Source organism: Physeter macrocephalus, chromosome 8, assembly GCF_002837175.3.
Source record: "Physeter macrocephalus isolate SW-GA chromosome 8, ASM283717v5, whole genome shotgun sequence".
NCBI lineage: Eukaryota > Metazoa > Chordata > Mammalia > Artiodactyla > Physeteridae > Physeter > Physeter macrocephalus.
In genome coordinates, this window is record NC_041221.1 from 95,470,960 (window position 1) to 95,496,412 (window position 25,453).

At 37.0% G+C, this 25,453-nt stretch overlaps 1 protein-coding gene across 10 annotated transcripts in view; it reads left to right on the forward strand.

The window, feature by feature from the left end:
* LOC114486744 (tigger transposable element-derived protein 1-like) overlaps window positions 1-25,453 on the forward strand; it is a 570,985-nt gene that overhangs the window by 225,976 nt on the left and 319,556 nt on the right. For 3 of the 10 annotated variants that reach the window (XM_055086692.1, XM_055086690.1, XM_055086691.1), the window contains exon 4: window positions 11,452-11,479. The exons of the other annotated variants lie outside the window; for them this stretch is intronic. In XM_055086692.1, the coding sequence (XP_054942667.1) occupies window positions 11,452-11,479 (28 nt within the window). The remainder of the gene's footprint in view (window positions 1-11,451; window positions 11,480-25,453) is intronic. 10 annotated transcript variants of the gene reach the window in all.

Consider the following 25,453-nt stretch of genomic DNA (forward strand, 5'->3'; position numbering starts at 1 on the left):
CCCTGGGAAAGCTCAAATCCTATGTGCTAAAAGGAAGACTCTTTTTGGCTAGAAATAATAGGAACTTCCAGGAGTTAAAGACAGATTCACAGCTGCCTGTGGCTTTTCAAGTTATGTAATAATTAAAAGATCATTGTAAACGACTGCTTTCCAGAAAGAAATAGGTAGCTATCAAAAGGTTTTGAGTCAGGAATAAATATTGGTGGATTTCTTTCTTCAAAGAGATTTTTAGAATTATTTCCAATAAAATAAAGAAAGTTTGTAGATCTAAAAAATAAAGATAATGTTTAAAAGCCTTAAAGATGAGATTTTGCTTAAAAGTTATTTTTCTTTAACGAACATGCCATTCATTCAACAAATATTTATTAAGCAACTACTATATCTAAAGCACTGTATTAGGTGCTAGTGAGAAAAAGTAAAAAAAGGTATGGTGCCTGTTCTTAATGAGTTTAGAGAATCTAAACATTTAGATAAGCAATGCCTTCAAAATCATTATCCTGAGATCCTATGCATTTATTCCAATATTGCTGCTATTGCTTTCAACACCTTCAAACAACTTTTGGGCAAGTGCCTTCAGAGTCAATGCCCAAGCCCCACAAAAACAGCAGTGGCCTCTTTACTTTTTGGAAGGACTAATATTCAGCTGACATTAAAATACCCCAAATCTCCTTTATTGGTTGGTTAATGTCACAGCTCAGAAACCCCCAAGTGCCCACTCATCTCCACCGCTACAGTTTCCCCTACTGGACCCTCTAGAAGGACTCACAATCCTGCTACTAAAGAGTTAATACTTGGATCTTGGGCAAAGCCCTCTAGTACCTTGCTTCAGTGACATCTATTCTGATTGATTTGTGTCCTTCCATACCTATTGCTGAATATTTAAAATATCACCCCTAATTTAAATTGTTACACTGCATTACCCCTAATCCTTTTGTCACATCCAATATTTTTCTACCCAGTGCACCCAGGACCCCATCTCCTACTCTAGATTAGTTTTAGCTATTGATGAAGATCAAATCTAACTTTAAAGGGCAACACTTGGCTATCTTTAAAGACATTTGTTTTTAAAATAAAGGAACAGAGTAAAGGCAAGTCCAAAAGAAAGGTCCTAAGATTGTTCTGAACAAAGGCAAACATCATCAAGGTTTGTCTGCAGAGTCCCAAGGTGACTGCTCAGAGGGGATAACATTCATTTCCTATGTAAATTCTGATGCTTTTATGAACAAAAAGAATAATATCAGGCCAATTCCTTTATAGTCACATCTTGCATATTAGATGAATGTCTGCTTTTAGAGAAGTTGTGTTTCAAAGTCATAAAACCTCACTTAGGAGCATTATTAGAACCTAGCATATTTCTTCCAGCTAACAAAATGTTAGCATAAAGGGATATGATAGGCATTTTGGAATTCCTAATACCCAGATATAAAAATAAAATAACAGTGAATATTTTTTCCAGTGGCAATATGATTCAGAATCATTCAAAATTGTGTAGTGTGGCACAATCCTAGGGGAGAGAAAAGTTTTTTTTTCAGGGAATGTGAATTCAGAAACATGTATTGTTATAAAATATGCTTATTTTTTTTTTTTTTTTTTTTTTTTTTTTTTTGTGGTATGCGGGCCTCCCTCCGCTGCGGCCCCTCCCGCTGCGGAGCACAGGCTCCGGAGCGCAGGCCCAGCGGCCATGGCCCACGGGCCCAGCAGCTCCGCGGCACGCGGGATCCTCCCAGACCGGGGCGCGAACCCGGCTCCCCCGCATCGGCAGGCGGACGCGCAACCACTGCGCCACCAGGGAAGCCCAAAAATATGCTTATTTTTAAGAGGAGAATTTGTATGAGGGGATCTGAATTTATTTTTACTTTGTTAAAAGACACTCTCACAAAGCAAAAATCCCAATTGGCAAAACAAAATAAAACAAAAAGGACTTTGTGAAGATAAAATTATTTAATAATTGGTGGGACATGATTTTGAAAGGAATGAATATCTGATACTTGTGCCAACGACAATTTACTTTAGGTCCCATAGCCTAGAAAGTTGATAAATGGTGCTTAATTAAAAGTTCTGCTGGTTCAGCTGCTAAATCATTGTGTGAAAATCAGTAGATTTTTTTTTCCATAGTGACAGCAGATTTTATAGATAGCATTAATTCATTCTATATCATTGACCATTGAACTGAGGTTTATTTGTTGAATGAATGTACAAAGAACTGATCAGAGGTAAGAATAATACATCTTTTTGGATATTTTCTTAGGGCTTTATTTAAAGATAATAATTTTTTAAAATTTCTTGCAAAAATAATTACAAATGGATAGAAACTTTTTACAAATGAGATAAAGATTACCTGCAGTTCCTACCAACTGTAAGTAACCGCCATTGGGATTTTTGTGTGTCTTGATACACATTTTCTGTACATGTGTATTGTAGGTATGTATATATATGTATGTATATGTGATTTACAAAAATGATCATATGCACAACTTTTTCTTTTACATAATATATTGTGATATCTACCCATGTAAGCCATTAAATAGTGTTCTACAGAATTTTTAGTGACTGCATAATATTCTAGTTTATGTATATATCATAATTGATTTCACTAATCTGTTATTGGGTGTTTAGGTTGCTTTTAATCTTTTAGCTATTATGTTGTAGAGACTTTTGGCCATTCCAAGAATTTTAAATCATTTTTGTGCTATTATTGCCTTGGACAGTTTAGTTAAGCCTGTGAATCCCTTCTCAGAATAAATTTTAGGGTTACAGAAGAAACCAATTATATTGAAAGTGTTTTCAAAATATTTTTTTTAATTTGTGATATATGTGCCTCATTATAAACATATTAAATAACAAGATCTAATGGCACATCTAATAACAACAATAATTTTAACTAGTGATAAACATAAATGAGTTTTGAGATACCTAAAGCAATTAGAATAATAGTAACTGCTGTGTTCCATTTACTTCATTGTGATTTGTTGCTTACCTTAGTAATATAAGGAAATGCTCAATTTCAGTTAAAGGTTAATAATAATAAAGATGTGAGGGACTTCCCTGGTGGTCCAGTGGTATAGAATCAGCCTTCCAGTGCATGGGACGTGGGTTTGATCCCTGGTTGGGGAACTGTGATCCCACATGGGGAGGGGCAACTAAGCCCGTGCGCCACAACTACTGAGCTCACACGCCTCAACGAGAGAGCTCGTGTGCCGCAAACTACAGAGCCCATGCTCTCTGGAGCCTGAGTGCCACAACTAGAGAGAAAAACCTGCACACCACAGCTAGAGAGAAGCCTGCGAGCTGCAACCACAGATCCCGCATGCGTCAGTGAAGATCCCACATGTGTGCCGCAACTAAGACTCGATGCAGCCAAAAAAAAAGAAAGAAAGAAAAAAATAAAGATGTGAAATGTGTTCCTTCCAGACTCATAGATAGCTTGAATTTTATCCATTAACCTTCATAGCCACAGACCTGAGATTAAGAACTTTATTGAACATTATCAGATTAACTTGAAAGCATTGAAACTAGTAATAAGGGAGTTTTGTATGTTTCCCAAAGATTAGCAATATGAACTTAAAATAACAAAATGGTACTAAACTTGGTGAAACCAATGGAGGTTGAGAATCATAATCTGTAACACAAATAGACCAGGATGATGAGTAATGGTGGAAGAAACCTAGGAGGAGTTGTGGGAAGCTAATTATGAGTAGGGTTTCAAAGGAATGGAAGAGCAGAGAAAAACCCTGCTATTTAAGGCTTCTAATGAAAAGACAACGTGTTATTGAAAAGGGGAGAGTGAACTTTTAGCTTAGTGAAACCAAATGTCCTAGCCTCAACAACCAATGACTACAAAATATTATCTTATTTCCTCTAAATACCCAAGTGATATGAACTCCAGTCTCACAGACCAACCCGATCTCCTGAAATAGGCCCCTCCCGCAAAGTTTGCACTGACTTTCCCTCCCTTCCCAAGGGTGCTGTCTTGAGGATGTGCAGGATGGAGCAGGTCTTCGTGTTTTTCCATTTGGGCTTTCTGCAAAGCCACTACACATTGCCTCTGCTGTCAGTCACCCTCATGAAGTTGATGTGAAGATGTTTTTACTATCTCTCTGACTTGGTGTTGGCGGTGGGGAGAGTCTTCTCTGTGCCCTTAGCTACTCAGTTCCAAGCAAAAACCAGTTCTCCTAATTCCACAAGCAGAGACCAGGCTGCAAGTTCCCACAAAACCACCCAACGTGGAATGTGGACCGGATCATGTTGGGAAGTACTACATAGAATAACTTACATCCAGGACAAAGCCTGTAGGACCAGCCCTGCCTCAGGGCAACTAAAGGGATTTCTTACTCTCTAGCTCAGTTTGGGAGTGTTTAAGTACTCCCAAGAGGCCCCTAGAGAGGAGAGAATTTTTCTTTTCTCCACTGCCAGTCCTACTCCCCATAGTTTCTACGTTTGCACTCCAGACCCCTCCTGGAATTGACAGTGAAAACACCATATGAGGAAGATCCCAGCTATAACCACAGAGGTTGACCTATAATTTATTAGTTCAGCATCTATATATTCTGGGTTATTTAGTACTAAATAACATCATGAGTAGGAATTCCAAAGTCCAGCCTGTTTCTTTTTTTTTTTTTTTGCGGTACACAGGCCTCTCACTGTTGTGGCCTCTCCTGCTGCGGAGCACAGGCTCCGGACGCACAGGCTCAGTGGCCATGGCTCATGGCCCCAGCCGCTCCGCGGAATGTGGGATCCTCCCGGACCAGGGCACGAACCCACGTCCCCTGCATCAGCAGACGGACTCTCAACCACTGTCCCACCAGAGAAGCCCCAGCCTCTTTCTTTTTTCAGTTTCTCCTCTAGCATTCAGTGATGTTCATATCTGCATATATATATATATATTTTTTTTAAATATTTATTTATTTATTTTTGGCTGCATTGGGTCTTTGTTGCTGTGTGTGGGCTTTTTCTAGTTGCAGCGAACGGGGGCTACTCTTCGTTGTGGTTCACAGGCTTCTCATTGCGCTGGCTTCTCTTGTTGTGGAGCACAGTCTCTAGGCGCACAGGCTTCAGTAGTTGTGGCATGGGGGCTCAGTAGTTGTGGCTCGCAGGCTCTAGAGTACAGGCTCAGTAGTTGTGGCACACGGGGCTTAGTTGCTCCGTGGCATGTGGGATCTTCCTAGACCAGGCCTCAAATCCATTTCCCCTGCATTGGCAGGTGGATTCTTAACCACTGCACCACCAGGGAAGTCCCTGCATATACTTTTTATATCTTTAAATTAAGTCTTCTGCAAACAACTGCTGTGACAAGGACAAACACACCTTCATGTCTTTTACCCATTTTCTAATTGCATGGTTTGTTTTTTACTGTTTGGTTTTAAGAGTTCTTTATACATCCTATATAGTAGACCTTTGTTGCATATGCAGTTTGAAGATATTTTCTTCCAGTCTGTCTTTTTATTCTTTTTATGGTCTTTTGCAGAGAAAAAGTTTTCCTTTTGGTGAAAGGAAAGTTTATTGATTTTCCCTTTTATGGGTTGTCCTTTTGGTGTCAAGTCTAAGAACTCTTTGCTTAGATCTCAATCCCAAAGATCTTCTCCTGTTATTTCCTACTAGTTGGAAGGTAACATAGTTTTACGTTTTACATTTAAGGCCATGATCCTTTTGGGGTTAATTTTTGTATAAGACATTTAGGTTGAGTTTCCTACTTATTTATTTTCTTTCTTTCTTCCTCCGTCCCTGCCTCCCTCCCTCCCTTCCTTCCTTTCTTCCTTCCTTCTCCAGTTGCTCCAGCACCGTTCATTGAAAAGGCTATTCTTCCTCCATTAAACCGCTTTTGCACCTTTGTCAAAAGTCAGTCAGGTATATTTGTATGGGTGTATTTCTAGGTTTTCGATTCTGTTCCATTGATCTATGTCTGTCCCTCCACCAGTACCCCACAATTTTGATTACTGTAGCTACACAATAAATCTTAAAATTGGGTAGACTGATTTCTCCTCCATTATTCTTCTTAAAAAAATTTTTTAAAGCTATTCTAATTCCTTTGCCCTTCCACATAAATTTTAGGAAGAATAATCTTGCCTACATCTACAAAAATTCTGGCTAGGATTTTGATAGGAATTGGATTAAACCTATGTATTAATTTAAGGAGAATTAACATCTTTACTTTGTTGAGTCTTCCAGTCCAGAGACATGATATGTCTTTACGTTATTTAAATCTTTTTTGATTTCTTTCATTAGCATTTTGTAGTATTCAGCATACAAATCCTGTACGAATTTTGTTAGGTTTACACATAAGTATTTTCGGGTTTTTTTGATTGATTGTAATCGGTTTTTAAATTTTGATGTTCATTACTAGTATATAGAAGTGGAATTGATTTTTGTATATTTATTTTGTATTTTGTACCCTTGCTGAACTGACATAGTATTACTAGAAGTTTTATTGTAGATTCCTTGGGATTTTTCTATGTAGACAATCATGTCATCTGCAAATAGATCTGTTTTTTTCTTTCTGATCAGTATGCCTTTTACTTCCTTTTCTTGCTTTATTGCAATATCTAGAGCTTCCAGTAGTATGTTGAATAAGAATGTAGGTGTCTTTGTCTTGTTTCTGACCTTTAGGGGAAAGCATTTAGTCTTTCATTATTAACTATATTAGCTTTATCAAGTTGAGGAAGTTTCCCTCTATTTCTAGTTTTCTGAAAGTTTTTATCATGAATGAGTGTGGGATTTTGTCAAATGCTTTTTCTTATCGAGTGATATAATCATGGATTATAGGCAATATTTTAAGTCAAAATATAGCTCCTGGAAACTTTGTAGAATACTTTATGGTGTTATTTTCTTAAATACTCAAATAGGGAAGGCCTAATATCCCATGAAATAAAAGAGAATTTTAGATCTTGGAATTTTCATTTGCCTTCCATGAATTGCAAAATAAACAGATTTATGAAGAGGGGATGATTAAGCTATTAAACAAACATATATTAAATACCTACTGTGTCCCAGACACAGTTCTAGTCAATAAAGAAGACAGACAAGGTTTCTGCAGTCTTGGAGTTCATATTCTGGGGAAGGTAGTGAGGAGGAATGAAAATAAAGGGATAAAAATCAAGAAAAATACCCAGGTTGTATTAGGCATTTTGATGAGAATAAAATGGGGTTATGTGTTACAGAGACACAGGGAGAATTTTGTATATTTGGTGTTAGAAGATGCCGTTAAACTGAGAAGCCCAGGAAATTATATCCATAATCCAAGAAAAAGTCTTGTGCTTACATTGCTCTAGTTTGCTCTGTCCTCCTCTGACCTCCTTCTGGCCAAATCCTTAAAGCCACAGCACAGTCCCACATTCTTGGTAAATCCTTCTGGGATATTCCTGCCAGGAGGAAGAAAGTGCACCTGATGTAACAGCCACTGTATGTACTAGACTGGAGGATGATCTGATTGGCCCAGTGCAAGAAGGGTTGGAGAGTAGAAGAAACCACAAGCAGAAAGGCCAGATGAGGAAATTAAGCTAAATATATACTATCTCAAGTATATTCCCAGAAGTTACTGTTAAAATTAAATCCTTGCTCACAACGAAATATTGTACAGCAAAGGTTCTCAAACTTTTTGGTCTAAGGACCTTTATGCCCTTAAATATTACTGAGGACTCTATAGAGCTTTTGATTATATAGATTATAGATATTCATATTTGCCATATTATTATACAAAACTGAAAAATTTTAAAAATACTTATGTATATTCATTAAAAATAATACTAAACTCATTGAATGCTAACACAAATAACATATTTTTGTTAAAAAATCTCTTTATTTTCCCCAAACAAAAAATTAGTGAGAATAGAGGCCTCATTTTACATTTTGCAATCTCTTTAACAATTGGTTATGAGAAAATAGCTGATTTATTATCTCTATTTCTCAAGTGATCTATTGGTATATGTTTTATTTAAAGAAATCCCAGCCTCACATAGGTAATTTCATTGTTTTTTTTAGATAAATGTGGATATTCTTCTTTGATACTACATTAAAACTTGCCAAGTGGTAGTTTCTTAAAGGTTAGTTGTAACGTGGATTCTGAAACCATATCAGCAAACTTTTCATATTCTGTTACAATAAAATCCATTGGTCTTACATGAACTTTGAGTGGATCTTTTACCCAGGCATGACTTTGTATTATGCATTGGTTATTTGAAAAATATTGGTATACTTAGTTATGCAGATCCTCCACATGTTTGTATATTTCCTCATATAGTGTTTTTTAAAAAATCACATATAGTAAAGTCGTTAGATATTGGGAAGCTGTCAAGTTTATGGTGGTAGATATGTTTTCCAAAATTCTAATTTTGGTTTGAAAGCTCAAGTTTTGTCATTGTTATCAAAGACTGCCTGTCATTTTCCTTGAAGTTACAGGTTCACTTCATTTATTTTTAAGAAAATGTTTGCCAAATGCCCAGTTCTCAATAACCATAGTTTTCCTGTCATTCTTTCAAGTAAAAACAGTGTTCTGTGATAAAAGTGACTAGTTTATTTTGCAACTCAAACAAATTTCTTTACCTCATGAGTTCTTTTCATCCATTTTACTTTGGGATGCAGTAGAGGTCCTTTATGCATACTTTAAATTATATCACACAGAATATTAAAAGAAGTACTCAAGGGTTGAGAGTGACCATGTCCCTGGGATGCCTTTTTTGAGGAATCTCCTCAGGGAAAGGTCTGCTCAGTTTATTCCTGAAAGAGTGGAGCTAGGTATCAGAGTATATACTCTGCCAGACCATTAATAACCCACTTTTAAGGGTTGTTTACCCACAGCTCCTTGCCAAGCAGTATGTAGTTAGGAAAGGAAGAGAGCGAGACAGAGAGACAGACAGATTATATGTAATTAATATGAATTAATTATGTTAAGGGCCCTTTTTCTGAGAAAGGGGAGTAGAGGGGAAACTAACATTTATTGTGGATCTACTGTATTTCAGGCACTATATAGACACTTTACACATGTTCTTTCATTTAATCCTCAGAATAAACCTATGAGGTAAGTGTTATACCTATTTTTTAGATGAGGAAACTGAGCCCTGTAAGGATACTAAATAATTAATTCAAGGTCATGCAGCTAGTAAGTGATGTTACGTAGGACACGCCAAAGTTGTTGGCATGACTGACAAAAACTGATATATCTGAAATCCTTCTCTCTCACTGAATCCACTGAAGACCCTGCTCTCTCTCTTCCTAGGAGACTGTCAGTGTCTATTACAAAGGTTCTAAAGTCACTATCTTTTGGGGCCTCTGGCTGGCCCTATTTGTTGCCTAATGAACAATTCTCTCTCCCCTTTCTTCCTTGATGTCTCTCATAGCAGAGGCTGAAAATGCTAAATACTGGTTTTCTCTTCCTCCTTTGTTGTTAATGGCGTGGACCTGTGACTCAGTCCTGGCTAATGGAACCTGAGGAGAAGTTTGCTTGGAGTCTTTTGAGGAGGGTTTGCCTCCTTAGCACAAAGATATGTAAGAGAAGTCTCTACCCTTCCTATCCTTCCTGCTTTGGACATTGATTTGTGAAGACGTGATGCTTGGAGCTGTGGCAGCCATCTTATGGCAGCCATCTTATGACTATAAAATTTCCTCATGCTTTTTTTGTTTTTTTTTGGCTGTGCTATTTGGCTTGCAGAATCTTAGTTCCCTGACCAGGGATTGAACCCAGGCCCTTGGCAGTGAAAGCCCGGAATCCTAACTACTGGACTGCCAGGGAATTCCCTCCTCATGCTTTTTATTCTCACATGGTAAAAGACACCATCAGGCACACTGGAACATATTAAAATTAATCTCTTTTATTGATCTGTGAAGTACAGGCTATGTAAATAAAATGACCATGGTAAAAATATAATTTTTTTATGCAAACATTTTTGAGGAGAAAGGGACTTTTGAGATTATCTTGATTATCCACTCTTCATTTTACAGAAAAAAGAAACCCAGAGCAATTAAAGCTTGTTCCCGAAGTTATAGAGGTGGATAGAGCAATTAAAGGCTGTTCCTGGAGTTACAGAGCTGGCTAGAAGACTATATCCAATGTTAGTTCCATAAGACATTCCTTGATAAATAAGATATCACTCATACATAGCTACACCATTGAAACTATTTGTGACTAGTAAGTGACCACCTGAAGTGATTCAACTTGTTTGGTTCATTTTTGTTTCTAAATAGTTCTGAACTTAGTTGGCTATTTAATGATATTATCTGACATTCTTTTCTACTGAGAATCTTCCTTGAGTTTAATAAGTTATTTGAAATAAAAGTACCATGATTTCAGTTATTCTGCAGAAGAGAAACCCAACATATTTTCTGTGATGCCCTTGCCCAGTATCACTTATCAGAGATAGAAGAGTTGTATCACTTCCCAATGCCATTATATATAAATTGTATGCTTCACTAAAGGAGATTGTAGATAATTTCATTCACAGCATATATTTTCAGTGCTAAATTAAGCAGTATTAGGTCATTATGAATGACCTGAAGGTCACTTTGTCTTCTCTAGTCTGTTATGGGTTGATGTGTGTCCCCCAAGAGGATATGTTGAAGTAGTAACCTCTGATGCCTGTGAATATGACCTTATTTGGAAATAGGATCTTTGCAGATGTAATTAAGTTAAGATGAGGTCATACTTGATTAGGGTGTACCCCAAATCCAATGACTGATGTCCTTATGAGGAAACAGAGATTTGGACACAGGACACAGAGACACAGAGGAGACACAAGAAGAACCCCACATAAAGGTGGAGGCAGAGATTGTAGTGATTTGTCTATGTGCCAAGGAACACCAAGTACTGCTGGCAATCACCAGAAGCTAGGAAGAGGCAAGGAAGGATTCTCTCCTGGAGTTTTCAGAGAGTGCATGCCCCTGAGGATACTTTAATTTTGGACTTTAAACTTCTACCCTCCAGAACTGTGAGAAAATAAATTTCTGTTGTTTTAAGCCACCAAATATGTGGTGATTTGTTATGACAGCCATAGAATACTAGTTCACCTTCTCAGATGACACATGATGGCAAGTGGTTGTCAAAGCTCCCCTCAGGGTTCAAGTAGATTGAAGAAGAAAGCATTTGTTATCCTGGCTTCCACACAAGTAGTAGAATTCATTCTGAGGTGGCCAACTTGGGTCACATGCCCACCCCTGAATCAGTTGGTATGTCTAGGCTATTAGGTGTTCTGATTGGCCAGATCTGAGTCATGCAGTCAGCTCCTTGTGTTCAGGGGTGAAGGCCCACTCATCCACATGGACTGAGAGTTGGTGCAGTCTGGTGTCCCAAAGGAAGTTTGCCAGCTGGCCCCAAACCAACAGGTATCGACCCTGTGACCCTTATCAAGTTCCTTCATGTCATGATGCTATCCTCTTCTCAGTCCTAGTGCTTTGCTTTACAGGTCACTTAATTAAAGTCCTACACTATGGTTTGTTTTGTATTTATCTGGTTTCTCTTCTTTTTAGGAAGAAAAATTCCTGTAAATTCCTGGAGGTTAGTGGCGTGTTTTATTTTTAGTTGGTAGCCCAAATTGTGCATAATAATTTCTTGTTGGTGTTGTTGAATTTAATATTAAAAGGATACATAAAAGTAAATTTAGTGTTATAGTGCTAAATATCTCACTGTAATAGCAAAATTAGCCAGAAATTCATCTAGAATACATTCAGATTCATTCAGTGCAACATAACCTCAATTCTATATTTTATTGCTTATGTATTCAACTCACAGTACACATTTCCTTTCTTTTACTTCCTCCATCAAATTATCTTTTTATTTACATTCTACACTCCAAGTTTTTTCAATGATGTAAACATAATCAATGTTTTATTTCATTATTATAGCAAAAACTACAATGTCCAATATATAATTGTTTTCTTAAAATATATTTCATATATATGAAATTTTTATTTGTCAAGAAATCCATGTTGATCAGCAGTTAGAGCTTTGGGGAAATCACTAGATCAAGTGTTGTAAGAGCAGCTTTGAAGACTGAAGGAGCAGATATACCTGCTCTTATGAAAAGATGTGTCATTTGCTTGCTCTTTTCAGATTTCATTCGACCAGTGCTTCTGTAACTTCTCCTATTCTTTGTGCTATGAAATTTATCATTTTTGAACAATAATAGCTAAGCAGCGTTGTATCTTCATGGACCCTATTGCTCTGTTTTTGACCTCTAATGTTTGTGTTATAGGTGCCTCAAGAAACGGAAATTTATGTTTCTACACTTCTGAGGCAATTATATCTGTGCTATCTAGCATTTAAATGACAACAAACTGTGTCCTCAGTGATAAGGGAAGGTTGTTAGAAACCTTTTCTTCTCCTTAGGCATGTGAACTTGACATTTATCTAAACTGTTGACTGATAATCGGGGAATGCATTTTTATAAAGGATGCTTCAGATCTGAAAAGTAGACCAACACCAGATGAATCACAAATAACTTTTAAAAGAATTTAAAAAGTCAATAGTAACCCAGTGAAGAAATGAAAAAAATCAAGCGTCAGATCTATTTGAATTATATTCTCTCATCCATTTTAAGACAGAATGTAAAAGGTGAATTGTCTTTCACACATTCAAGTAATCAATATCAGTAATTGTCTTATTTTTAAAATAATTTTAAAAGAAAATAAGAAAAACTTTTCACACATTGGTTGATCTTTATCTGTTTTGCACTCTTTAATTTTAACCCAATTAAAAAAAAGATTCATAATTGTCTATTAATATGCTTATCCAGAAGTAATGCTTCTGGAATAGGTAAGAGAAAGAAAGCCAAATTAGAAACTATTACATATCACCACAATAATGAGGGATAATTCAGTATAATTTCCTGATATTTGGGATTATTTAATTGTTGAAATATTTTTATAAAATTAATTCTTAATTTCATGAATACATGAACAAATAATTAGATAAATGCACTTAAAGTGTGAAGTGCCCAGTACTAAGGTTAGTAACCATGTGTGCTTTATTTTTTCCTAACTGAACTAGAGTCAAATTTCCTATAAGCTTGTGCATTCACATCTCTTGAGGAGCAGGCATAAGTAAGGGAGAAAATGCTCTCCTTAAAGAGGGCCCTGCTCTAACTGCCCTAGTACTGCAGGAGTCTGGGTGAGGGGGAGGGGAAGGAGAATGCAGCACAGCTGCTTACCTTACATGTTGAAGGCATGGACCAACTCTTCCAGCTTTGATGTTACATCAGGCTCTACACTTAAAATCATATCATATACAAGGGATGAAAATAAAATTACTCCACTTATGAACATGAATGTAGAGGCAATTGTACCACCTCTCTGTCATTTGCCAACAATGGTGTTTAACAAATTCATTGACTTAGCTTCCCTTCTTTTTTCTTCCTTTCTCCTTTCCTTCTTTCCTCCCTTACTCACTTTCTCTCTGCCTTGTTTGGTTAAAAAATAGATTTATGGACGTTTACAATACCTATACACTAGCACTTATTACATGTAAGTCAGTGTATAATATGGGAGGATATAGGGATGTAACAATTTGAGCAACTTACACTTTAAAACACATAAGGAACATACTAGATAGTAAAGGGTTAAGTGGGAGTCCAAAAATAAAGAGTGGAAGAAGCTCATTCATTTTTCTGTAGAAGAGGGGAGAATACTGAGTTTACTTGGAAAACAGTGAAAGTAAAACTATAGATATGTTGGAAATTTTCTGAAAAGATTTTACTTATGAGTTATGGCTACCTCCTTACAATGTATATGTAGATAGCTTTTTTTCTCTCTCAGGTGATTTTTTAGAGGTCTGTTGTAATTTTTGAATATTTGTAGATCTAACAGAAAGAGTAATAAAGTAAGACAAATTATTACTTAAAGATAGGTACATGATAGGTAAATATTACTGATCGGAAGTAAGTTGGCTAAATCAGGAACATTATACTTGGAGAAAGCTGTTCTATAACATGAACCTATTCGGGGAAAAAAACCAATTTAGTTTACTCTCCCTCATCCTCCCCTCTCCTCTTCCCCTTTCTATGTTTTCAAATGTCTACAGCTCTTCAGTTTCTAAACTACTTACCTTAGCATCCCTCTGAGGAAAATAAATGTGGCCTAATGTGGCATTAACTATAGTTATTTCCTGACCAACCTCTATTTTTACCTGTCCTCACCTTGCACTTCTCAGACAGGGAGAAAATAAAAAAATATCATGAGCATGGGCATTTCTGAACCTACAGAAATTCTTACCAAAAGGCCTTGACTGCCCATTGGCTGTAGCAACTGGGAAGTAAGGATGAGTAGGAATCATCTCTTGCCTTTATGCAAACTGGAAATCTTTCTTTAGTGTCACTTTATCAACCTGGCGAGTGATCCAAAGGTGAAGAGCATGACGTTATGACCTCTGGGACGATGAGCAGTAGGGACTCTTTAAACATAGCCAGGCTTCTGAGTAATGACAATTGGAGGGGAAAAAAAAAATCAAATTTATTTTAGATTATAAGAATCTGTTTTATTGCAGAAAGTAAGTAGTATTTTCAACTTTTCCAGCTTCTTGTTGTCTAGATTTAACTTTATTTTCCCCCCTCTTGGTTCTGCCCAACAGCCATCTTGGCAACTATTCCATGGAATCATTTCCTGTCATGACATTTTTAGAAACCAAAATAACAGCATTTACAATGTAACAGCTAAATATTCCTATAGGGTATCTGGGTAAAACAAGCATTTTACACGGTAGTTTTGAGCACACCATTGGGTATGTATTCAGGCGGAACCTCATCTGGGTGTCCACCGTTTCTAGCTAACCAATAGGCTGATTGCAGCATTGTTTGCTGTCACTTTAGAATCATACCTGGCGTACACAACTGGCGACATTCTAGCTTCCAAGCTTTTCTCATGTAGTGCCTTGTTTTAATTTCAGAACATTTATTCAGTGTTGGGGTGCTTTTAATAATAAGGGACAGCTGTGTAATTTTCTGTAAAGAATGAAGCAGAGGTACATTGTAGTATTTCATGGGCATATGAGATACCATAAATGGAATGTCAGTTGGACAAATTCAATACGTTTTGAATTCTTTGGATTTTTTTTAAAGAAAAAGATTACTCATGTTTTTTCCAATGGAATTATTTACTCAACCTTTCACCTCATCAATTTTCCATTTTAAATTTAGTGCAGCGTAAATTCAGAGAGGTGCTGGGAAAAATATCTAAAGTATCTGCAGACAGTCAGTGTTCTTAAACCACGATGGCAAGACCTCAAAAATAGATGCAGCCCCATCAAAGTTAAATTGAATGACTCAGTGTCTGGACCACTCAGAAGTTTTTTTTTTTCTATTTAAGAGAGGGGAGAAACTGTTCACTTTAGAACTTCAGAATCATGGATGGCAGAAGTTTGTTTTGTTTTGTTTTTAGATGGGGGAAAGGTGCCATCACAGGAAATTTGTATAAAAACCGAAGTCTCTTAAAAATATATAAAGTCAGATCACTTTTTTTTCATTCATTAGTCTAGAACTATGCCTGAGAGATCAGTTTACCCAACTCCCACATTTTTTAGACAGAGCCATGAGGCTCCCTTCCACCTTGTCTGTCACCTTCTACAGAGGCTGGATAAGCCAGATACAGACTTTCCCAGACTCTCTTGTATATAGGGGTGACCATGTGACCAAGCTTTAGCCAACAATATCAAAGGGATAATCCTGCTGGTTTACTTCAGGGAAAAAATCTTTTCATTGTTAAAAAGAGAAAGTAGCTAGATAAAAGATAAAAATCTTTTTCAGCCTCCCTGGCTTCATGTTTTTGAATGGGAGTGTGACACTTGGAGCTTGGCAGCCATCTTGGGACTATGAGATGGCAGGAATAGGGATGGAGATACAATAGAGCAGGAGGATGGAAAGAGCTTGGATCTTTGATGACTGTAGCCAGCTACTGCACCAAATCTGGAACATCTTATCTCTGGATTTTCTCCTGTGTGAGACAATTAAATGTCTTTATTTCTTAAGCTACTTTTAGTCAGTTTTTCTGTTACTCATATCTCTGCACATTCTAATTAATACACCCTGAGAAATTAATCTGCTCAAGTTCATAAGAGAACATAGTAGCATAGTCTTGACTGGAATTCAGGCCTTCTAATTTCTTGTTTCATAGTCTTTCCTCACTTCTACCCTGTTCCATCACCCGATTATTCTCTGCATGAATAAATATGTATTGTCTTGATTAAACCTGTTTTTAAGTGTGGTTCTCAGTAATTTTTATTTGTCCTGTAGATTAGTGTCTGCATTTGCAATCCATTTAGCCAAAGAAACTCTCATAAAGTTTATAATCCATCTCTGCACAGAAAGCCTTGACAAAGTAAGTTCCAGATTATTGGATGATTCATTTACATATTGAAAGCCTTGATTCTGAGTCACAGTAATACTCAGAGAATTTAATGTGTCAGCATGCTTACAAAGTTGATTGTATTTCAGAACCTCAAATTTCTATCCTGGAGAGTATTTTAAGGAGCAAGTAGATAACATTATATCAAAATGGAAAAATATGAGCAAATATTTTATGAAAAATTAAAAAGTAAGAATAAAATATGTAGGTAACAATATCTCAAAATACAGGGAATTTTATTAGACAAAAATTATCTGAAAATTGAGCTTTGTTCCTGGATCTATTCTTTTTGTGTAATTAAAAAAACTTACCTGATTGGTTTACTCTCCCTTTAAAACAACCATTTTGTGGCACCACAGAATTCTAGGGTTGAAAAGACTAAAAAAATTCAGGTTATCCATTACCCAGCTTTAAGAGAGGACCCATCAAAACATTCCACTCAGGTGAGAATGTATTCTCTTCCAAATGTTCTCTGTTTCTGTACAGAAGAGAGAATGATCCTGTGTTATGAATATATATCAAATCATGTGTTGAATACTTCTAGATTATTACATGAAGGATGCCAAATACAAAGGACGCTTTGCTCTTTTCTCTGTCAGGTCCTTAGAAGACATTTTGTTTTCCACCAGGCTGGCGAATGACCTTTCACATGTTACCATTGTGTTGAGATTGAGTTTGTTTTCCATGAACGATGCCTTCTAAAATGCCTTCATGGCATAGTGACTTAGCTCAGAAAGTGTCCATTGGAAAAAGAGACATGTTTTCCATAGCAGTAGCAGTAGCATAAAGATAATGAAGCTTGAGGAAGCAGTACTATAGTTGCTTTAAAGAACACATTTTTTTTTAAATTAGAGGGTCCTAAATCTCTTGAATGTATAGTAAAATATATCAAATAATTCACAGTGAACATTATGCTTTGTATTCTGTTTTAAAGGGGAGGAATAACGTTTCAACAGTGTGCCCTGTTTTTCACTCATATGATCCATTCGTTGAATTAGGAGACATTTCTTCACATAATGTAGGAAATGTGAAAGGGAAACTAGATTAAAAATGCCCATGATATTCATTTCTTTGATGAAGTTATTTTGATAGGCCATCAGTAAATTCTTTTACCCTCACCTATGTTCCTTCTCTTATAAAGTAATAGTGTCTTTCTGGTCTTTCTTCCCATCTGGACATGGAAAACAGTTGATCAATGACTCTTGGTATTTGGCTGTTGGACCTAAGAGGTAGCATCTATGGAGTGCCAGGGATGGTGACAAAGCAAATACTTTCTTATGCTCAGATATAGCTCTTAACCAGCTGGAGAAAGATAAACCTCCCATTCTCACAGTGACAAATGAACGATAAAGCCTGTATGGTACCAAGTCTGAACTTCATTGTATAGCCCGGAAATGACTCCATTCCCTCTAGCTGATGTCCTGCAGTATGAGGGCAGGAGTTAGGGTTCCTGACTTCTCCCTTATGATTGGCAGCTGTCAGAGCTGCCTTTGGAATGTCCCCCAGAGTTGCCCTGGCCAGAGGGACAGTTTTGTCCTCTGACTTCTCACCAATCCAGGTTCCCTACCTACTCCTTAAGTCCTTTTAGGTCCACCATGACCTTGCAGTTCTCTCTTTACTGGTATTTTTTCCTCTTTCAGTTTATCTGTAGTTGGAGTTAATGCCCAGGTACTCTCCCATAATCCTAATAATTAATATCTGTAAAATTAAGTAATTGAAATATTTTCCCTTGATAGCTCTCTGCTTATACCTCTTTAAATTTCACTTCCCATTCATTCACATCTATAAAAATCATCATGGTAATAAAAATGGTGGAAGAAAACACAGAAGTAAATCTTCATAATCTTGGGCTAGGCAACGATTTCTTAAATACAACAGCAAAAAGCACAAGCAATAAAAGAGAAGGTTGTTAACTTGGATTTCATCAAAATTAAAAACTGTTTTGCTTTAGGGGACACCATCAGGAAGATGAAAAGACAGCCTATGGACTGGGAGAAAATATTTGCAAATCACATATTTGAACATATATCCAGACTATATCCAAACTATATATATCATATATTTGAACATATATCCAGGCTCTCACAACTCCATAATAAAATGACAATACAATTTTTAAATGGGCAAGGGATAAGAATATACCAACAAGCATATGAAGATGTTCAACATCATTAGCCATTAGGGAAATGCAAATCACAACCACAATGAAATATTACCTCACATTCACTAGCATAGCTCTAATAAAAAAGACAGACAATATCAAGTGCTGTCAAGGTTGTGGAGAAATTGGAACCCTCATACATTGCTGGTGGGAATGTAAAATGGTACAGCCACTCTGGAAGACAGTTTGGCAACTCCTCAAAATGTTAAAATACAGAGTTACTGTATGATGCAGAAATTCTACTACTAGGTATATACCTACGAGAATTGAAAAGAAGTCTAAACAATAACTTGTACATGATTGCTCATAACAGTATTATTCATAATAGCCAGAAAGTGAAAACATTCTAAATGTCCATCAACAGATGAATGGACAGACAAAATGATGTATATCCATACAATGGAATATTATTTGGCCATAAAAAGGAATGAAGTACTGATATATGCTACAATATGGATGAACCTCAAAAACATTCCAAGTGAAAGAAGCCAGTCACAAGAGACTACATATTGTATGATTCCATTTATATGAAGAACACAGAATAAGCAAATCTATAGTGACAGAAAGTAGATTAATGGTTGACCAGGGTTTGTGGGAAAGGGAGGGAAAAGGATTAGAAGTGACTGCTAAATGGGTATGGGGTTTCTTTCTGGAACAATGAAAATGTTTTACAATTAGATTATAGTAATGGTTTCACAATTCTGTAAATATGCCAAATACCATTGAATTGTATACTTAAACACATTTAAACAGGTGAACTTTATGGTATAAATTATATCCCAGTAAAGCTGTTAAAAATAGTTATGGTATAATAAAATGAAACAATGACATTAAGTAATACTTTATGATTTATTATTTTCCTTGTGGAACAGAATGATTAGGTTATAAATAAAAACATTTTAAAAAAATAAAGGCAAAAACACGCATATTGAATTTTGGCAGTGCCTAGGTGTTTAGATGCTATTCAGTAAAGCACTGCATGTCAGAACAGAGAAGATTACCAGAAGGTTATTTAAAAGAATCTGGTGCAGGGTGCCAGTCTCAATTACAAGTGGGTGCTTAACCTATTTTTACTAATCAGGATTGGATGGGGTAGAGGTGAGATGCCAATAGGGCCATTGTGCTTTAAAAAAATTATGGTATGTGTTGGTGGTAAAGGGATTAAAAAATCATAGATTTGGTATAAACCACAACCATGGATGCATACTTTATCTAGAGAAGTGTTTCTCTGTAAACCAGGGTCAATTCTCATCAGTATTTTGAGGAGAGAGTACTTATTAAAAAATGAAAATTTATCAATCCCACCCTAGACCTATGAATATCTTTGCAGGGTAGGGTGATAAAAGATTGAAGGAATTTTAATAATGTTGCTAGGTGATTCTTTTTTTCTCTCCATCTTTATTGAGTTATAATGGACAAATAAAAATTGTATATATTTAAAGAGCATGACCTGGACTTGACATATTGATATACATCTACATTGTGAAATAGTTGCCTCAACAAGCTAATTAACATATCCATCACCTCACATAGTTGGTAATTCTTTATAAAAAAAAAAAAAAATTATTTATTTATTTGGCTGAGCCAGGTCTTAGGTGCCGCACGTGTGATCTTTGTTGCGGTATTCGGGATCTTCGGCTGTGGCATGTGAACTCTTAGTTGCAGCATGTGAGATCTAGTTTCCTGACCAGGGATTGAACCTGGGCCCACTCTATGGGGAGCGAGGAGTCTTAGCCACTGGACCACCAGGGAAGTCCCTAACTAGGTAATTCTTATGCAACTAAGTTTGAGAACACTGATACAAAGCAGAAAGGCCAAATTTATTTAAAAATTTAATGCCATTCCAATAGAAATTCCTGCAGGGCTTTTTGTAAAAATGCACAAAAGAGCACAGCAATTCTACTTTAAAGTACAGTCATTTATTTTAGTGAAACACTTGCATATGTGTACACAGATATTCTTTACAGCATTGCTGGGTGTAGTAAAAATTGAGAAACAACCGAACTGTCCACTACTCAGGGAACGGATAAGTTAACTGTAGATTATTGCTATGTGACAGTTAAAATGAAATGCTTGCATCAGTATGCATATATCAATATGAATAGACTTGTAAAACAAAATATTCAATGTAAAAAGTAAATTACTAAAAGATATGTACATATGATATAGAATAAATGAAACTTAAAAACCAAATAATACTATACATTAATTCCGGCATACACATGTGGTAAAATTATGCGGTCTTGCATGGAATTGATTCCCCCGAACTTCAGGACAGCTCTGGAGAAAGAAGAGAGAGAAGGCTTGGGGTGGGATTAGTGCTTTAGCTGTATCTGGAATACTTTATTAAAAGAGTAAATAAACGTGAAGCCAAGGTGAACTAATGTTAACATCTGTTAGGCCTCGGTAGCAAATAATTAACTTCTGTTATATTTGAAATTCAAAAAACAAAATCAATAAACAAAAATTGATTTGTAGAATTTTCAATACTGATCAGCTCTTTTAAATGAGCTGACACAAAGCCCTATACTTAGGTTAAATCCTCCCATCAATATTTGCCATACCTGAAAGCTGGACAGATGGCAAATATAATATAATTTCTCCTTAACAGATGGGTGAACTGGAAGGTTTAATTACTTTCTCCTAGTTACATAGTAAGTAGCTCTGGAAATAAAATATTTTGGTCAATAATTGGGGGTTTGGCCACCACATAGAATGTCAGAACACAATGCTAAACCTTTATAGTTTCTACTATGAGACAACATAACATATTCACATATATGTTCTGTTACATATATAAAACAAAATCTATATCTTCATGTATAATCAGACACTATAGAACAGGAAAATATTCTTAAAATTTTGGGTTTTCTTATGACCGCTGCTGTAAATGAGCTTTTCCATTCTGACATATTCCAAATACATGATAACTTATTAATCATTTTTTAAATGGCTTTTCATACTAACAAAAAAAGCCAAGAGTAAATCAGGTCTCTTACCAGAGCATTTGATTTTCCTACTCCAAAAATGGGTATTCAGGGCAAAGAGCATCTGGCTTATATTCAGAAGACATAAATTTTCTTCTCAAGTCTTCCACTGGCCACTGTGGTCGATATCAATTCTTTGAACCTTCCAGGGTCTGTGAAAGATTATGCGAGAAAGATATATCAGGTTAAAAGAACAGCATTAATCTTAAAATACGTTGCTTGTTTGGAATATGATAAAGAGCTTGCTGGGGCTGGAAAGACGTGTTTATGGAAGGCCATAGTAGGAGATGAGACTGGGGAAGCTTTGGGTCTTACTATGCAGCAGCTGTAGAGTTTTTGAGGAATGGTGCAGTGTTCTCTTCATTATGCTTTGCTTGGGAATATTGTCATTCAGTAATTGCAAGCAGTATATGAAGAAACCATGCAATATCAAGTCAACCAAATAGAGATTTATTTTGCTCGCAAAGCAAGGAATCAGGAGGTGGACAGGCCAAAGCAGGTGCAACCTCTCCAGATAGTTATCAAGGACTCGGGTTCCTTGTAGCTTCCTGTTTCACCAGCCTTAGCTTGAGGCTTTTGTCCTTATTCTTTCAGGATAGCTGTTTCACCTCTAGGCAGGAAGAAAAGGGAAACTCGAAAGGCAAAAGTTCATTCCAACTAAACAGTAACACAATAGCTTTGATGGAAGCGCCATCTAGTAGACTTCTGTGTACACTTATGAAATCTTTATGATAATTAAGGTACCAAATATTTCTAGTAGGTGAATGAGAACTTTGTCACCTGAATAAATCAAAGTTCATTTAGCAAGGGAAAACTAGGTACTCGAGAGGCAACTAGCAGCATCTGCCACAATTTCTTGATTCATAAACTCTCCTCAGGGTGCCCTTCCAAGTGGTTTTCCCAGTTCAACTTGGTGGACCCCAGGAGAGCTTGGAGGGAGAGAGCCAGGGCAAAAGCTTGCTTTAGGATAGCTTCTGGCCTGTCTGCCTTGGCTGGCAGTATGACACAGAGGCGAGTGTGGTTTTGAGAGTTAGACTAGTGTTCAAATCCCAGCTCCTTCCACTAACTCATTGCGTGGCTTTGAATGATTTAGTTCAATGAATATTTATTAAGTACCAGCTATGTGCCAGGCACTCTGCCATTCCTTGGGCATATGGCAGTAAAAAGGGCAGACACAGTCCATCCCTTCACAGAGCTTACTTTCTGGTGGTGACTGAGCCTTTTCTATAAACAGGAGTTGTGGTAAGGATAAATTTAGTTCTTATAGCATGTAAATGCTAGCTAAATGGTAATTGTTCAGAAGCTGTCCTAGATTTGGTTTCATTCTACTGAAACTAGTACTTACATTTGGGAGCTTGGATCTCTCCACTAGAAGTTCTGCTTGCTTTTGGATTAATCCCAGGAGTCCTGGGCTTATTTTGGAGCTAATTAAGGCCAACTATCTTCTCTCTCCCTCCACAGTGACCCTAAACCTCATTGGATTAAGAGCACATGACCTAGTTTCTTCCCTCTGGGGGAAGAAAGTTCTCAAATATATTCTTGGAATCTCAGAAATTCCCTGCCTCTGAAAAATCCTTCTATTTTGAAGTTGCTCAGGGACTGGAGCATAATTCCCCACCCCTCACTGCTCTGTGGGTAACTCTGGTTTCCTTTTCTAAGAGCAGGAACCTGAGAATGATCCTAGCACTCCAGAGACATTAGGATGCCTGGGATGCTGGAATTGATCCTAGATTATGGGACTTTGATTCTAGACCACATGATTCCTGATTTCTCCCAAAGGTCTAAGGAAATCCTGGGAAGATCAACAGTTCTAATTCTCCTTGTCATTTTTTTGCCTTTGATTACATCCAAAACATATTGGAATATTATAATGATTACCTCTTACTAAGTAACTACTATGAGCTAGGTACTTTTTCTGTATTATCTCATTTAATAACCTTGTGATTATTCCCATTTTACAGAAAGGAAACTGAGTCTGCAGAGGTGACTTGCACTCTGTCCAAGGTCACTTGACTCACAGTGGGTGTAGTTGGGATTCACACCCAGCTCTGACTTCACACCCCATTTTATAAACCACTATGCTATACTGTGGTTGTTTTTGGAATTACCTATTCTTGTGAAATATTTATCACAGCCATCTTTGGACACAGTTTTGTGGAAATCCCAAATACCGTAATGGTCATCTCTATTTCCCTTTTAAAACTCACAATTCAGTGATATGTCCAGGAAAAGTGGCTGCTGTTGCCAAGTTCCTGGCTTCTCTGCCTTGAGCCTGGCTCTTTGCTTGCCGGCCTGGCTCAGTGGGCAGTTGCCAGTTCTGAGAGCTTGGTGCACACTGTGTCCTGATGGAGACCAGAGCTGGGGTCAGTACGCAGTTGCTTCTCTAGGACTGCCTTCCACAGGGACTCTGGAGTCCTTTCCCTTTCTCAGTCCAGAGTTAGTTATGTCTGAAATGTGCTTGGATGGGTACCTCCAGTGCATACCTCTGAACTGTTAAGTGCGCTGAGGGATTAGGAATGGAGGAAAGGCAAAACAAAACATTCTATGAATGTCTAAAAAGTGTGTCAGAGGCATTGCTGCTAAACTTTCTGATACTCTGTTCCTAGGCCTGTGGTGCTTTATACCAAATATTGCACGTTTTGGACATATTTATATTAAAAATTATTTGCTTACCTAAAATTCAAATTTAATTGGGTGGCCTGTATTTTATCTCCAATGAACATTGTGTTTATTATGCTCGTGACTGACTGGACCTGGGTTCTTCTTCTCTGACTGTGTTACATTCCTCCCCATATGTGATGATGCAAACATGTCCAAACCCTGTCTTTGAAGAACCAGCTCACATGCTGCCTCTTTCCTGATTCCCCATCCTTCCAATCAGAATTCATATCTTCTTCCTCTGAATCCTATAGCTTGCCTCTAGTTTTATTTGTGTGTTTGATATATAGTTGTGTAAGCATTTCTCAAAGTGAAGCTGAGACCTAGACGCTTCTGGTGAGTGACGTTAGATGACAGACCTCTCCCCTTCTATCGATTAGGATTCATTGATATTCAACAGAAATTAAAACTGTTTGAGGTCTGTCCTCAGTGGGAGTTCATATATCTGTATCTGAGGTGGCCCTTAAGAGGTTTGTCCTGCAGGGAGAGAGAACAGCCCCGAGGGGAGTGGTCTGGAATGGTGGGCCGCCTCAGAACCTTCATATCGGGGTTGGTATCCTTGGTTTGTCTCTGCTAGAATTTTACATATATGAATCTTTCTTCAAATGTGTGTTTAAGATTTTTTTTTTTGGTATATCTGTTTTCTAATTTTGCCTAAAGTGGGAATTAGGGATAAATTAGTTTCTTAAAATGTTGTCTAGAACTTTTATATTCTTTTCTTGCCTGTGGAAGAGATCACAAATAGTTTGAAAATCATCAATTTCTTGGACATTTTCTATAATTTGTATACAAAAACTAAAGGGGCCTGGAACCATATTCTGGAGATAATCTTTAACAAAATTTTAAATTCTTTTCATAATCATTGATCTATTCAGGTTGTCTATATTTTCTTTCTTTTTTTTTTTTTTTTTTTTTTTTGCGGTACGCGGGCCTCTCACTGTTGTGGCCTCTCCCGTTGTGGAGCACAGGCCGTGAATGTGCAGGCCACGGCCATGGCTCATGGGCCCAGCCACTCTGCGGCACGTGGGATCCTCCCGGACCGGGGCACGAACCCGCGTCCCCCGCATCGGCAGGTGGACTCTCAACCACTGCGCCACCAGGGAAGCCCGTCTATATTTTCTTGATTGAATTTTGGAAGTTGGAATTTTTTTTACTATAAGCATATCATTTTTATTCACACTTTACTTTTCATAAAATTGTATGTACATATTTTTAGCAATGGGAAAAAATCTCTATACCTGTTGATTTGTTTCCTTGCTCATTCTTAATTTTTCCTAAAGTTTATTTTTATCCAAAGGATTTTCTCATGGATTTGTTTTTAATTGTCTTTTTC